The sequence below is a fragment of the Epinephelus moara genome, chromosome 6 (assembly GCF_006386435.1).
Source record: "Epinephelus moara isolate mb chromosome 6, YSFRI_EMoa_1.0, whole genome shotgun sequence".
In the NCBI taxonomy this organism is placed as follows: Eukaryota; Metazoa; Chordata; class Actinopteri; order Perciformes; family Serranidae; genus Epinephelus; species Epinephelus moara.
In genome coordinates, this window is record NC_065511.1 from 23,538,999 (window position 1) to 23,554,430 (window position 15,432).

Consider the following 15,432-nt stretch of genomic DNA (forward strand, 5'->3'; position numbering starts at 1 on the left):
TAAAGTCGGACGGTTTAAATTACCTCTTTTTGTGCTTCAGTGCCAAAAAAGGTTATTTCAAAACCTCTCATATTATGTCCACTACCTCTTTCCGTAGCAGCCACCCAGTCACTGCTTAGAGCATGCGCACTGCACTCCTTTAGCTCAGCCGTACTTGCTTTCCACGCGTGTGTAAGGTTCACACTTTGGTAAAAGTCTGTTTTGAGGGTAGAAATTGTGAAAATATAAGACATATTTGTCACCACTATGGGAGGACAGGCAAAGGGAAAAAAGAAAAGCAAACCGAAAAGGAAAGACAACCGCCCAAACAGTAATTATGTTCAGTGATTCAACATTTTGCTAGTTATTTACAGTGTGTTACATCAACCACTCAGGCAGCTAACAGAAATTAACCTGTTGTGCTTTGATTTTAACTTTCTACGAGACCAAATGAGACAAAAGTAATATTGACTCTTTACTTAATTACAGGTGATGCAGGATTTGTTGGCTTGTCACCTCAAGAAAGGATGAAACTAAGAGTACATGAAAAAGCCAAGAAGAAGACAGCTGAGAAGTACTCTGTGAGACAGCTCCTAGAAAAGGTAACAGTGACAAGATATGCACAACAAAGACATGCCCCAGATTTGTCATGCTTTTTTAAAATGCCCCTTTAACTCTACTGCATGTTTATGATGTCATGTGATCATCTGTTATACAGACAGAGGAATACATGGACAGCTTTGACTTTGAGATGGCTTGCCTCTTCTGTCAACGAGCCCTGGATGTGGACTCCGCCAACCTGCAAGCTCTAGACATGCTGGGCCACATTTGCTCTGAACTAGGAGACACACAGAAAGCTAAGGGAATATCCTTTGTGTGCAGGTTTCTTCTTCCTTGTTGTGTGCATGTCAGGAACTAAAACTGTTATATTCCCATGCGGTTTGAGTGGAGTGAGCATCCTTGACCAATTGTGTCTAAGCTTTTCTGCGTGCAGTGGAGCTGAGCCCAGATGTAGGCCACAGTAAGTACATGTACTTGGGACAAATCCACACAGGCCAGGAGGCTGTGGACTACTACACCAAAGGGATACAAGTCCTGCTATCTGCATTGGACAAACAAGCACAGACCACAGTGAGTGCAACCCCATACACACTCACATTCCCTTTATAGTTTACTTAGTTATACATACTTACTCATACTCATGCTTTTACATACAAGGGAGAAATGCTAATGCACCCAAGGCTTAATGCTAGTGTAATGGTATTTAGCTTCACAAGAGGGTGCCGTTGATCAATTTCTGAAATATCTATCTATCTATCTATCTATCTATCTATCTATCTATCTATCTATCTATCTATCTATCTCGCTGTTGCGTGCATACATGTCACCTTGTCATAACAGACATCTGTTGAGTGACGTTAATTCAACCGATAAATGAATTGGTGGACATGCTCAGCACATAGTTATTATAGTTACCTGTAGTGTTACAGCCACTTATGCTTCATTATTCATTAGAAATGTTACTAATCACATCTAAATTACTGGTAATTTGGAAACACTTTGTGTCACCAATCTGCAATAACTGGTATTTAATGATAAAAACGTAAACAAGTGGTCCTTTGGCAATTCCTGTTTCAAATGTACAGCAATGTAAGAGAATACAACAAAAAATCCAATCACATATACAAAATACAAACACAGATAGACAGATGGAACAATATTGTTACACAAGCCTCTCCTTCTCTCCCTCTCTCCCTCTCCTAATCACCCTGCACCTAACTTAGCTGTTCGTCCCTTCCAAATACAAAGGACATATCTGATGCCCTCCAAAGTCTCTGTTAATGTGGTCTGCTGTTGTATGAGTGATGGTGTTTCTTTATTTTATTTGCAGAGTACCAGTATAAATGTCTTTGCATCAAGTATGCCATAGGACAGGAGTTGTTGTTGGGTAGTCTGAAGTTTACTCGAGTCCTCAGAAGTTCCAAGAACTATCAAAATACTCTGGATGTGTCTGAATTTATTAGTACTGTCAAAACAAGACCAAACATTTGATTTCAGTATTCCTGTGTTCAGGAACGTAATCGCTATGATGTAAATCACCATCCAAGGACTAGCATTACTCACACACAGGAGAGCTGTTGCTATCATGAGCTATTGTGTGGATTATTTACAGCACTGGGCTGACACACAGGTTTTAGGTATCCAGAGGATGTTTTTCTATCTTTTCTTTTGATTTTGGCTACTTTTTTGTTTTTTGTCTGTTCAATATTCGAAAACAGTATTTTTCCACATTACCCAAGACTTTTGCTCAAAGAATTATTTAAGGAAGCATCCAGAGAATATTTTAGCATACATGGCATATATTAATAATATTAAATGTGGTAAAATTAAAAATTGAACTAGAAATAAACTGATGGGAAAAAATAAAGCAAAGGAGAAAATACAACAGGACATATTTCAGATGTGAAATTAATCTATCAGTATCTTGTTTTCTCCAATGGAATTCACAGGTTGTCTTATTACAGTATTTCATGTTTATTATTGATGTCAATTTAAATAACTACTCTTAAAGTATTTATAAGGAATAATGTAAAAATGTTTGACTTTACACCCTCTTTGTAATTTTCATAGCATGTGTCATGTATAACAAGGAAAAGGCATGGGCTATTCTTAATTCTATAATTCAAATCAGTATAGGTCTTTTTCACAGCAGTCATTTTGACTTGTCATAGGAGGAAAAGTACGGCTGTTACTAATAACATTAACAATGGCTCCATTTTATTCAAGTGTCCCACTAAGCCATGACAGTGAGCCAGCATTGACACTAGCATGACCCTGAAACCGAGGCGGCTAAATGCAATTCAGCTGCCATTAATTTGATTATTTCCACCTGTGCTTTTCCTGCTGTCACATGTCAAAATGTCCTCTGTAAGACTCAAAGGGAGTTTCTCGGGGAATATAGGGAAGTTGTGCAGTTTTCTGTTGTGAAATAACTTGATTATTATTAAAAGAAATGTTCATGCCATGTTTACTGTGCTTTGATTAATTACCCTCATTAGAACTTTTGACACCTTTCAAGACATCTGCCCTCTGTTCTTTAAGCAGGCTCAGGCTGCAGCTGCTGCCCCTCCAGATGAGGACGCCAAGCTCCCCACAGTGAAGGATGTTTGTGTAGCCTACTGCTCCATCGCCGAGATTTACCTAACAGACCTCTGGTACTGGAGACCACAGAGTCGCAGTCTTGATGCTTATAACCCCATTTTATGTCACTGCTATGATAATGAGCTGAGATTTGTCTTTCTTTGTGTGTGTGTGTGTGTGTGTGTGTGTACACGCGTGTGTGCATGTAGCATGGAAGAGGGAGCTGCAGACAAGTGCAGAGAGTTCATTGAGCGAGCATTACAGTATCACCATGACAACCCTGAGGCTCTACAGCTCATGGCAAGTTACCTGTTCAGTACCGAGAGAAACCAGGTCAGTCGACACGCACGCACACAGACACACACACACACACACACACACACACACACAGACACACACAGACGCTGAGGATGAGTTATCACCACATTAAAGCGGGAATCTGCTGAGTTAATTATTCTGAGCAAATTGAATTGTATGCCATTAATCAGCAGATGGACACTTGCATTAACACGCACACACACAGACAGGTCATGCCGATAGGAATGTTAATTACTGGGCAGATCATTGAGGTCATATAGTCATCTAATAAATGAGAGAGAGATGAGAGTGCTGCCTATTGGACTCAGTTTTAAAAAAAGATACCACAAGAACTTTGCAGTACGAAGCATTTCACAATGAGTTTGGAAGGATGTCCTAATTTTTTCTTTTTTCCTCTCAATTTTTTAAAGATATTTAACTTTCAAGACAAAGTGTTGCTGCTTTACTAACTATTATCACAGGCAGACATCATTCAAGGCAGAACCTTTCTTTGAGAACGCGTACCATTTTGCAAGAAATTTAAAAGTGCAAAGACGTTGCAACCAGTGAGTTATTGAGGTCACTTATGTATCTTTGAGATGAATAAAACACGTGATTATCATCCATTTCCAGTCCTTTTATGTTGTAGAATAAAATGTGCTCCAAGCCTGGGATTTCATCTTTTAACACATAAAAACCTTTTCCAGTGTTTCCTGAAAACCATTTAATACAAAAGAGTAAAAAGTATAGTGTAAATTGTTCACAGCGCCGTCTGTGGATTATCCTGAGTAACCAGTGCATTGTTAACAGAAAGGCACTTTTCTTTTCATATAATTCTTCCACAAATAAAATTCAGGACACCCTGTTTGTATTGGAAATGTGTCAGCAGTGGGTATCTCAAACCATGAGCAAACAAAAGCAAGCTGTCTTCAAAAAGTGTTCTTCATGCTCTTTCAACACCAAACTGAGGAAAAACAAGAGGTTCTGTAGCGCCAATGTAGTTCATGTGTAGCGCTGAAGTGGATGTGTAGTACTAGGTGTTAGCTGTAGGGGTCAGGCTGGCTCCAGTCACACTTTATAGCACCTCACATCCAGCAAAGGTCTATTTTGGAATACTGTGGAAATTATTTTGAATTACAATAAATTTGACCTCGGATTGAGCAAAAGATTGTTGGCATCAAGAGCAGAATCTGGCATGTAATAGTATTTAAAGTCATCATTTTTTCCCTTCAGATGAGTTTGTGTGTTTTCATCTGTGTTTGTATATATATGTGGGTTTAGCTCTATTGTCATACATGCACCTGTGAATTTACACACATACGCATTTTGCTGTCTGCAGGAAGGCAAAGAATACCTGTTAAAAAGTGTTGGATCGTGGCTCCCTGCCCAGAAACAGAGTGCAGCTCCTTCCAGCTCAGAGGAAGACATGCAGGTGAGTCGGAGCTGTGCTTAGTATTTTCTCTGACAGCAACCGACGCTCATAAGATCCCAGTTTATTTATAAAGCACTTTCAACTAACGGGATTGTCACAGTGTGCTTTGCAGTGAGCACAAACATAAGGACACCAGTAGAGATAAAAAGTAAGAGATAATGAAACGGGGGATAATAAAAAATAAAAGATGGAACAAATACTTTGCAAACCTGTGTGTGCTTTTGTGTGTGTGTGTGTGCCTGTGTAAAGAGAGAGCAGATATGAAGGCATGAGGCAAAACCGGGAAAGTGTATAACGATAAGTAACCAAATTACTACAGGGAGTTGGGAAGAGAAATAACGGCTGTAATGTCAAAGTAAGGACGGGGTCTAAATAAAATTAATAAATGGCACCTGACATTCAAATACTGAGCGATTGTGATATAAGAGGGGTTGGGTTGATGATTTGAGACAAAAAAATCCCAGTGGCACCACTGTTATGACTCTTATCTCCAGGAGCAGGCTGATCTGAACACAGCCAGCCCACACTTTCGCTGTGATTAACAGCCACGTAGCTGCAGAATGTTTTGTACCTTGAAATTGGATCGTGTTATTATCAGACAAAGGAAGAACTATGTTTGTTGATGTTTGTGTAAACACAGTAGAGGTGACAGTGTTGTCTGTTTTCTCCAGAACGACATCCCGCCGTACGAGTCTCGCGTCACCACGGCCAAACTGCTCATCGAGTCCGAGGAATACGAGGTAAAATGTCCTGCTCTCTGCTGTCGCTGGTCTGTGTGCGTTTCATGGTGGGAGCGAGGGCGGCCTGGCATTTGTATGTGTGTTCGTGCACATGTGTGCTTTCCTTTCTAGTGAATAGCATTGAAGGTGGGAAGGCCTTGCCTGGTCTTTATCCCCTCCAGAGTTCAGCGTCAATAATTGAAGAGTGGTATTTACAGAGAGGGACAGGGGTAAGGGGGCGCGCAGGGGAGGAGGGATGGTGGTGAGGCGGGGAGTGGAAGGAAGCTCCAGTCTGATGAATTGCTGCCATATCTGTGATACGGCGCACTTCCAGATCACTCATCAATTTCCAGTATTAATGGCCTTGATTTTAGTGGCTCACTGCCTTCAGTTCAGTGCTAAAACCCCTAACAGTCATTAACGCTTGAAGTCATTTTCTGTGATTACTGCCACACCAACAGCAGTTCAGCTATTTTCTGTTGTGATCCAGTGATTAATTTGTAGTCACTCTTGTTGAGTGGTTTATGGTTATTACTGACAGGAAATGAGAACAGTGTCCTTTTTTCCCCCCCTCGCTCCCAAACGGCTCAGCTGCAGCTATATCTTTGTGTGTGTGTGTGTGTGTGTGTGTGTGTGGGAGATGGGCTGTCAGGTGTATCAGTAAAATGACAACGTCTCGGTCCACAGTTTCTGACATGTCGTTTGTCTTCATCCTCCTGCTGGTGTCATCAAGCCCGGAACACAAACTGCACACATCCTGAGTGCTTTATTTTGCTGTATGCATATACACAGCTATGCACAAGGTTGGTCATATTTGCTTTTAACCATCACTTATGTGAAAAGTTTCTGATGGAAACTGAGCTTAAGGATAGGAGCGGAGTAGAAGCTATTTTCTGTCCGTCTCTCCCAGACTGGGACTTAGCCGGATTTGATAGGAACATCCTCTCTTCTCTTTCCTTCCTCTACTACTCTGTCACACATACACACACTCACTCATTTTTGTGCTCACTATCTCTCCCTGCGGACTATGAATCTATTCACAAGTAAACTCTGTGTAAAGTTGTGCGCTTCCAGTCTGTATTAGTTTGAAGGCTACCTTCTTAGCAAGGTGCCAGAATGCGACACTTTGCCTGCATTTCTCCCTATTGACTGTTTTGTTTGGTCGTCCAAACTGTGCCAAGGCTTTGGAAATTTGATTAATATATATGCCAAAGAAACACACTGAGGCAATTTTTTGTATTTGTTTTCTGTAGCTGCATAGAGTATACGGCTATTTCTGGTAAATAATAGTTTCTTTTAGAAAAGCGAAAGTGGTAGAATAACTTCCATGTTCTTTGCCAAAAAGCATTTGTCTGTCTCTGTTGGAGATTAAGCTCTTTGTCTGATGAATGTAGTTTGGGCTTGTAAGTTTGGGTTTGAATTGGAGCACATTTGGCGTTTGGCAAAATAGTGTGATTATTTTTGCCAAATAATCTCGGTGTATGATATTATCTCCATAGTTACTGGAGAAAGCAATCAATGCAGAGCACAGTGGTGACAGATTATATCACAAAATTTGGTGTCGTCCACAAAGGCTTTCGATGGTAGGAAGGGCTGCAATTGAAAGAGGTTTTCATAGTCTGATAGAGAGCAGTTACACAGTATCATAGTATACAGGATTACACAATCATTATTATTATTATTATCAGTTACAATGACCTTTAATGGAATGAAAACAGGAGGGTGTTTTTGGTTGAGCAAACAATTAATTATTGGAACTTTAATCTATTTTTAAATGGAAGTATGCGTGAACGGTCTGACAGGCAGTCTATAAGGAAGGGAGATGTGTGTGCAGTTTTACTGTTATATATTTTTTTTCCAATACCTTAGACAAGCAAATGTTCACAGTATAACTTTCAATCTTCATATCACCGTACACAGTTTCATGCTGTACCGCTGCAGCCCTAATGGTAGGAAGATGGCACCTATCTCTTTACGAGGTGACAGTCCAGACAAGAATCTCACACATTAAACATTTGACCTTTGCTTTCTGACATAGCACCCCTTCCCCTTTTTTCCTCGAAAGTTTTTAAGGGTGTATTTCATTAAAGCCAATTAATTTCTCATGACATTAATAGAGGTAGTCACCAATTTAGCACCGGTGGGCGGCCTCTGCAATGGTAATCAAAACCCCAAAGCAGGGAAGTGTTGTGCATAAATGATTGACTTCTGAAATGGTTTTGAGGTAAATCCTTTTGAAGGAGGGTTGTTCTTTGAACTTGTAAGCTGTGCAAATGAAAAGCTCAAAATGTAAATTTGGTGGAGAAAGTTTTTATTTTATGAGTTAGGAGCACAGAATTCATGACATCAACTGATGGTGGATATATTGTATTATGTACTTGCTTCATGCATTTTCAAAGAGCGTGAGACACACAAGTCCAATACAAGAACATAATACAGTGCCTGCAAAGATTGTAAATAATTCGGCACTTACAAACCATTCCCTAGACATTGGGCTAATACATTCTTGAAAACAAACATTTCATGATCGCCCCTCTCCTTTTCAGTCTTCTGTCTCTGCGAGACGTGGATCCGTGCCACTTAATTTGGAGGGGGAAAAAAAGTCACCAAAAATTGCTTGTCAAGGTCCTTTTTTTCCCTTTTGATTGCTTTTGAGGAGAAACACTTGAATTGATGCCAGATTTGTCAGTGATTTCCGTAGCTGTAATAGAAATGTAGTCGTGGGGTGCTTGAAAGCAGCATAAGTGAGACAACTGTGAGGACATCTTTTTTCCAGCAGCTTGTTGTTATGTTGAAGTATGTCTGAGCCACTGCTGAAACAACCAGTAATTAATAGGTTGGTTGATGGATAGAAGATTAATTGACAACAGTTTTAATAAGTGATAAATTGTTTTTATTCATTTATAACTCAAAAGTGCTGAACATGTGCTGGTTCCAGCCTCTGAAATAGAAGAGTGTGCTGCTTTTCTCTGTGTCGTGTCACTGTAAATTGATATCTTTGTGTTTTGGAGTGTTGGTTGCAGAAAAGAAACAATTTGAAGGCATCGTTGTGGACAAACTGTGATGGGTATTTTCCACATTTTTTCTGATTTTTTTATAGACTGAACTAGTGATGAAATGAGGACAGAATTTGTTTGTTGGGTAGTTTAGGTGAAGTTAAGAATGAGGTTCATTTCTTGTACTGTCCGGAAGACATCAGGAACGTACTTTTCAGTGGGATGACCTCTATCAGTGTTGATTGCTTTTGGCTGGATGGTCATGAAAAACTGATGAAAAAAATAGTTTCGTTTCAGAAAGAGAACCTTTTTTGTGGCTCAGGTTTTTTTGCAAGGCCTGGGATAGAAGGCAGAGGATTCTGTTACTGGACTGAGTAGTTAAATAACCTGTATTTTTGATTGTAATGTTGTCTTGTAAACCCATGAGAGTTGGGCACATGTAAGTGTGCATGACACAACTAAAAATCAATCATCAATCAATCAGTCATTTGGTTGATTAATCAATCAGTCAATAACCAACAATTTTGATAATTTGTTAATCATTAAAGTCATTTATCGAGCGAGAACAACAACCATTTTCCAGTGGTTCCCAATCGTTTTCCTTAAGGGACTCCTTTTCTTTTTTTTTTCTTTTTTTTAAAGATTTTTTTGGGGGGCTTTTTTGCCTTTAATGGACAGGACAGATTGAGGGGTGTGACGTGGGGAGAGAGAGAGAGAGTGGGGGGACGACATGCAGCAAAGGGTTGCAAGCCGGAGTCGAACTCGTGACCGCTGCAGCGAGGCATCACCTCTATACATGGGGCGCCGGCACTATCCACTAAGCTACCGACGCCCCAAGGGACTCCTTTTCTCTCATTGAGTAAACTGGATATTTCATATTATATCCAATGCATAACAATAACAGAACAGAATAACTGATAAACTGTACAATTAACCCAAATGGTGAGTGCAGTAACTGTATGAAGATGGTGTAAAACAAGTGATTTGGATCAATTTTGAGCAGATTATTTCCTGTAAATATTAAATCAGAGATGAGTTTTCCTGATGTTTTTATACGATTCTCTGTCTGTATTGTGTGTGTGTTTTGTTTTTCTATTTAATTGTAACAGTCACACACGCTTAATTGGCTTCTTTTTTTGTCAAATTTAGGGTTGGCCATTGTTTTATTAGCTCTTTGGTTGTTTCAACTTAGTGCCGTACACACCAGGACGTACTTTACAATCTGCCCGAGGAAATCAGGTCGGCCGAGTCAGTTATCCTTTTTAAGTTCCTTCTTGAAACATACTTCTATTGGAGAGCCTTTCCTGATTTTACTTGAGTTTAAAGTTCATTTAATTTTTTTTTTAACCAGTGTTTTTATCAGTTCTTTTAAAAGTTGTTGTTTTCATGTCTCGTCTGTTTTAATTCTTGACATGTAAAGCACTTTGTAACTCGCCTTATAAATAAAGATTATATAATATATATTTAACTGCATACTTTTCTAATGCTGAATGAGTCTGTTTAGCAAAGAGTGAAGGTTTTGTGATTGGGATGGTTTCAGGTCTTCACCATGCTCTTTTCTGAGAAGTTTATTTCTTGGAAAATAAGAATTTCATTTTGTATTCTTCACAGATATGAATGAAATGCTGAGTAAAGGCCTACTGTATATATTTTTAAAATGTTTTGTAACATCCCTTAAAGTCTAGAAGACCTCATGAACCTTCAAGAAGATCTGGCGACCCTCATACCCCCAGAATTACAACCAGTGAACTAAACATCAATTTTAGGACATTTTTAATAATTCATTTCATTTTATAGACTAAACAATGAATCCGTTAATTATTTGATAATGAAATTAATAATTACTTATGTCCCTAAATCCATGTTGTATCACTTGTTATGTGACTTGATGTTTTAATGAAAAACAAATGCGCTTTGTAGTAACAGTGTAGCCCTCAGAGACCACAGTTTTCTCACTGTCACTGTCAGACACACAGACACACATATTACCATCATCATCACCCATCACCACCACTAATTCACTTGCCACGTAGCAGACAAACAGACAAACAGACAGACGGCTTCCCCCTGACAGCCATTAAGGTGTCTGTTCGCCGCAGTTGTCACAGCAGCTGATGGTTAGTTACTCTCCTTGTCGTTGTCACTCTTGTTTGCTTTCATGTTGTTCCTTGAACATTTCCGTTCTTAAATGTAGCTCACGATGGAGAGCAGCTTGTACTTTCCAATGTTGCTTGCAAGTACAGTTAGCAGTGACATCCCTAGGATTTATTTACTTAAGTGTAGACGTCCCTGTTTGTGTGTGTGTGTGTGTGTGTGTGTGTGTGTGTGTGTGTGTGTGTGTGCGCGCACATTTGTACGGGTTTCTGTGTGTTAGAGATACGGCTTGCCCTCGCTTGTAAAGTGATTTGTCTTTCTCCTGTCTCTGCTGTGCGCTCCGGTAAAATGATTCTGTTAAACAAAATTGCCTGAAGATCACACACACAAACACAAACTGTGCACACACATACAAACTGCGCGCACACACACACACACACACACACACACACAATGGCCATTATAAATGAGTTCCTCCCCAGAGTGCTGCTTTTTTTTAAAAAAAAAAAATCTTTAACAGGTCTTGAAATAAAGAGGACAGCATGTGTGTAGTGTCTTTGCGGTGTATTTGTGTGTGTGTCTTCAAGTTGCACTGCTGTTGTTCATGGACCAGTTTTGCATTGTTTATTAAGATACTTTTCTGTGCCCTTCCTTCCAGTTTTCGCACTTTTTCCCTCGTAGTTCTCCCTCTCTTCCCCTTATCTTCACGGGAATATTAATCTTGTTGTTGTTTAGAGCGTGAAGCGGCTTAGGAATCTCTGAATCTTTAATCACTCGCCCCTGGGTTGACCAGTGTAGTTAGGAAGGAGTGCAGTTGGAGACGATATAATGGTTATCGTTGCTCACTTATCCTGGCTCCCAGATATCTCTTGTTCTATTTTTGTTGCTCCAAAACTGCCTGTTCTATCAGTTGTATAATGCCCAGACAGATCTTTACTCCTATCTCTTATATCTAGTGCTTGGCTCGAATTACTGTGTGTGTGTGTGTGTATGTGTGTGTCTGCCTGTCACACTGGTGTGATACAATGAAAGTCAAGTAGATAATTCTGACGCTGGGCATGAATCCATTCATCATCAACTGGGATTAGTTGTTTTTGTTTGTGTATTTTTAATCAGTCATTAATTAATTAAAGACAATGGGTTTTTTAGGTGATAATTGGTCGAGCAATCAATCAACTGACTCCCTGACATGCACATTTGCACACTCTTAATGAGATACTCTCAATTAACCTGACTCTCCCTCAGCCTTCCTGGGCAACTGACCTCTTTATCGCCACCGGAAGCAGGCAGGCTTAATGGAAAGAGAAGAGAGCTCCAAAGAGCAGGAGGGGGAAAAAATTAGGAAGCTCTCCAGCTAATAAGACTGCCTTAACAAGAAGCAAGTGCTGCTCGTTGTGCTCACTGGTTGTGTGTAGCTTTGTTGTGGTGTGTTGATTGCGCTGCGGTGTGTAAGTGCGCGCACAGGTACGTGCGTGTCTTTTATTCTTGCCCTTCACCATGGGTGATTGGCTAACAGTCGCCTCCAACCTGAAGTTGACAAAAATCAATATATCATCACCTGGGGCCTCACACACACACACACACACACACACACACACACACACACACACACACACACACACACACACAACTGCAGAATCCACAAGGAGAGAGAGGCAGAGCAAAACAAACACACAGCCTACTTTAGTCAAGGTCTGTTTTCTGTAATAGAAACTTCCCACAGAAACGGACCCAGACAGTGATGCTCTATGGCAAAGGTCACCTCGCATTAAACTCCTCTTAGACCTCAAAAAGAGAGGGGGCGAGAGTGGAGGTCATATTTAAGTTTATAATGTGTCCTATGGAGTGGTGCGGGTTCAAGAATATATTGACAGTTAATGTCTGTAAATGGATTAAAAGGGCCGTCGAATAGAGCAGCCAAAGTGACTATTGACTGCGCGATAAGCACTGGTGAGTGTGTCTATCGACGGCCATGTCTGTTGTCTTGTTGGTATCGACGATGTTGTGTATGGGACGCTGACCTCATAGACGCTTATCAGACCATCTGATCGCTCTGATTGATCGAGCTGCCTGGGAGATGCACAACACTGTGTGCAACAACAATGTGTTTGTCCATCTGTGCGTGCGTGCTTGTCTATGGATCAAGGCTGTATCTATGAGTGTGCACTGATGAATTTGTCTAACCTGAAAAGTTATTTTCTTGTATGACTATTTTCTGATGATGTGGAAGATGATTTCAAATCTCAACGCCATCTTTTAATCCTCTTTTCTCTCTCTCTCTCTCTCTCTCTCTCTCTCTCTCTCTCTCTCTCTCTCTCTCTCTCTCTCTCTCTCTGCATTAGATGGCGGTAGATGTGTTGGAGGGTCTTCTGGAGGAGGATGATGAAGTCGTTCAGGTAATGCTTTCAATCATGTTCGCATTTTGTATTATTTGTTACTGGGTGTCAATGCAGAGAATTTTTGTGCCTCTGAAAATGTGACATTAATTATCTGTTTAAAGTCAGGGTTATTTTCGGTGGGTATTTTGCTTTTTACTGGTTTTATACTTCCAGTATGTCTCTCTCCAGCCTGGTTCCAGACCTCCTTTCTTATTTGTTCTGCACTATTAGTTGGTCTGGTGTCATGCACACTGAGAGCTGTTTGCCTTGGCTGAAGAGACAATTAACCAGTTAACCTTTGTAGGGATTGACAATGCGAACATCTTCCTACAAAGCTAGCTAACGAGGCTACATACATATACATACATATATACAGGTGCATCTCAATAAATTAGAATATCATCAAAAAGTGAAACTCATATATTATGTAGATTCATTACACACACTGATATATCTCAAGTGTTTATTTCTTTTAATTTTGATGATTATAACTGACAGCTAATGACAACCCAAATTTCAAATTTCAGTCTCTCAGCAAATTAGAATATTGTGAAAAAGTTCAATATTTAAGACTCATGGTGTCACACTCTAATCAGCTAATTAACTCAAAACACCTGCAAAGGTTTCTTGAGCCTTTAAATGGTCTCTCAGTCTGGTTCAGTGGGCTACACAATCATGGGGAAGACTGCTAACTTGACAGTTGTCAAGAAGACGATCACTGACACCCTGCACAAGGAGGGTAAGACACAAAAGGTTATTGCTAAAGAAGCTGGCTGTTCACAGAGTGCTGTAGCCAAGCACATTGATGGAAAGTTGAATGGAAGGAAAAAAATGTGGTAGAAAAAGGTGCACAAGCAACAGGGATAAACGCAGCCTTTAGAGGATTGTGAAATGAAGCCCATTCAAGAATTTGGGGGAGATTCTCAAGGAGCGGACTGCAGCTGCAGTCAGTGCTTAAAGAGCCACCACGCACAGACGTATCCAGGACATGGGCTTCAACTGTCACATTCCTTGTGTCTAGCCACTCTTGAACCAGAGACAATGTCAGAGGCGTCTTACCTGGGCTGGACTGTTGCTCAGTGGTCCAAAGTCCTCTTCTCAGATGAGAGTAAATTCTGCATTTCATTTAGAAATCAGGAGGAGGAGAGGCACAGAATCCAAGTTGCCTGAGGTCCAGTGTAAAGTTTCCACAGTCAGTGATGGTTTGGGGAGCCATGTCATCTGCCGGTGTTGGTCCATTTTGGGTTGTCATTAGCTGTCAGTTATAATCATCAAAATTAAAAGAAATAAACACTTGAAATACATCAGTCTGTGTGTAATGAATCTACATAATATATGAGTTTCACTTTTTGAATTGAATTACTGAAATAAATCAACTTTTTGATGACATTCTAATTTCTTGAGATGCACCTGCATATATTACCAATTGTCTTTACCTTACAAAAATAAATATTAATATTATATATACATCTTAATCAACTTGTCCTGCTATCTTTTTCTATTTAAATAAGTAAACATATGAACTTTCTATGCTTGTATGTATATTTTCTCTATTTTTTTGTTATTAACAAACTATTATTTTATAAATAAGTATTCATATTCATTAGTGGTATATAGGTGTACACACGTATATATTGGCAGAATTACGTACTCACTTAGTCATCGTATCCACATTACTGATAATAAGTTAGCAATAATCTCACTTCTTAAATATTTTGTGAATGCACCAATAGTGCTGTTTTTCACCACTGATAGGCTCAGATTGTTATTTTAAGGGTCTGACAACAGTAAGGAAGGATCCCCACAAAGATAGACCTTTATGTTAAAGAGTAGAAGAGAAAGAGTAAGACACTTTGTTCAATTGAAAACAGCCCCAGTTTTGCTCCCGCTAAAACCACCAGCCTCTATTTAAATAATCAGTCATTTTATGATTGTAAAACACACCTCATTCAGAGTAAACAGAAACAAAATAAAACTCACAAAAAACGTTTTGGTTCGTCTCTCCATTGTTCCAGCAATCACCAACTCTGCGCTGATTGAAACAAGCCTTTAATTTACCCAGATAGATGTGAAAATATGCTGACTCCATACACGCTAAAACTACTGTTTATTTAAATGGAGTCTGGTGGGTTTAGCAATAGCAATTTCAGGTGCTGTTTCTGGTTAAACAAAAAGGATCTTTCTCTTTAACAAAAAGGCCTGTCTCTAAAGGGTCCTTTCCATAATGTTGCCAGACACTTAGAGTAACGATCGGAGCCTGTCAGTGGCAAAAACAAGCACTTTTAGTGTACAGGCACTTTCAGTAGACATAAATTGATGATGCAAACATGCCCCGAGTGCTTCTGTTACAGCCTGTTTCCCAGCCGCTGCACTCTCACTCCATACTGGACCAGGTT

At 39.8% G+C, this 15,432-nt stretch overlaps 1 protein-coding gene across 2 annotated transcripts in view; it reads left to right on the forward strand.

Annotated features, from left to right (window-relative positions):
• Window positions 1–126: 126 nt before the first annotated feature.
• The window catches only part of si:dkey-12j5.1 (uncharacterized), a 30,166-nt gene continuing 14,860 nt past the window's right edge, over window positions 127–15,432 (forward strand). The window contains exons 1-9 of one of the 2 annotated variants that reach the window (XM_050046234.1): window positions 127–310; window positions 469–581; window positions 698–843; window positions 957–1,110; window positions 3,082–3,194; window positions 3,330–3,453; window positions 4,757–4,849; window positions 5,521–5,589; window positions 13,001–13,054. In XM_050046234.1, the coding sequence (XP_049902191.1) occupies window positions 247–310; window positions 469–581; window positions 698–843; window positions 957–1,110; window positions 3,082–3,194; window positions 3,330–3,453; window positions 4,757–4,849; window positions 5,521–5,589; window positions 13,001–13,054 (930 nt within the window). In that variant the 5' untranslated portion in view covers window positions 127–246. The remainder of the gene's footprint in view (window positions 311–468; window positions 582–697; window positions 844–956; window positions 1,111–3,081; window positions 3,195–3,329; window positions 3,454–4,756; window positions 4,850–5,520; window positions 5,590–13,000; window positions 13,055–15,432) is intronic. The other variant, XM_050046235.1, reaches the window with a different exon arrangement.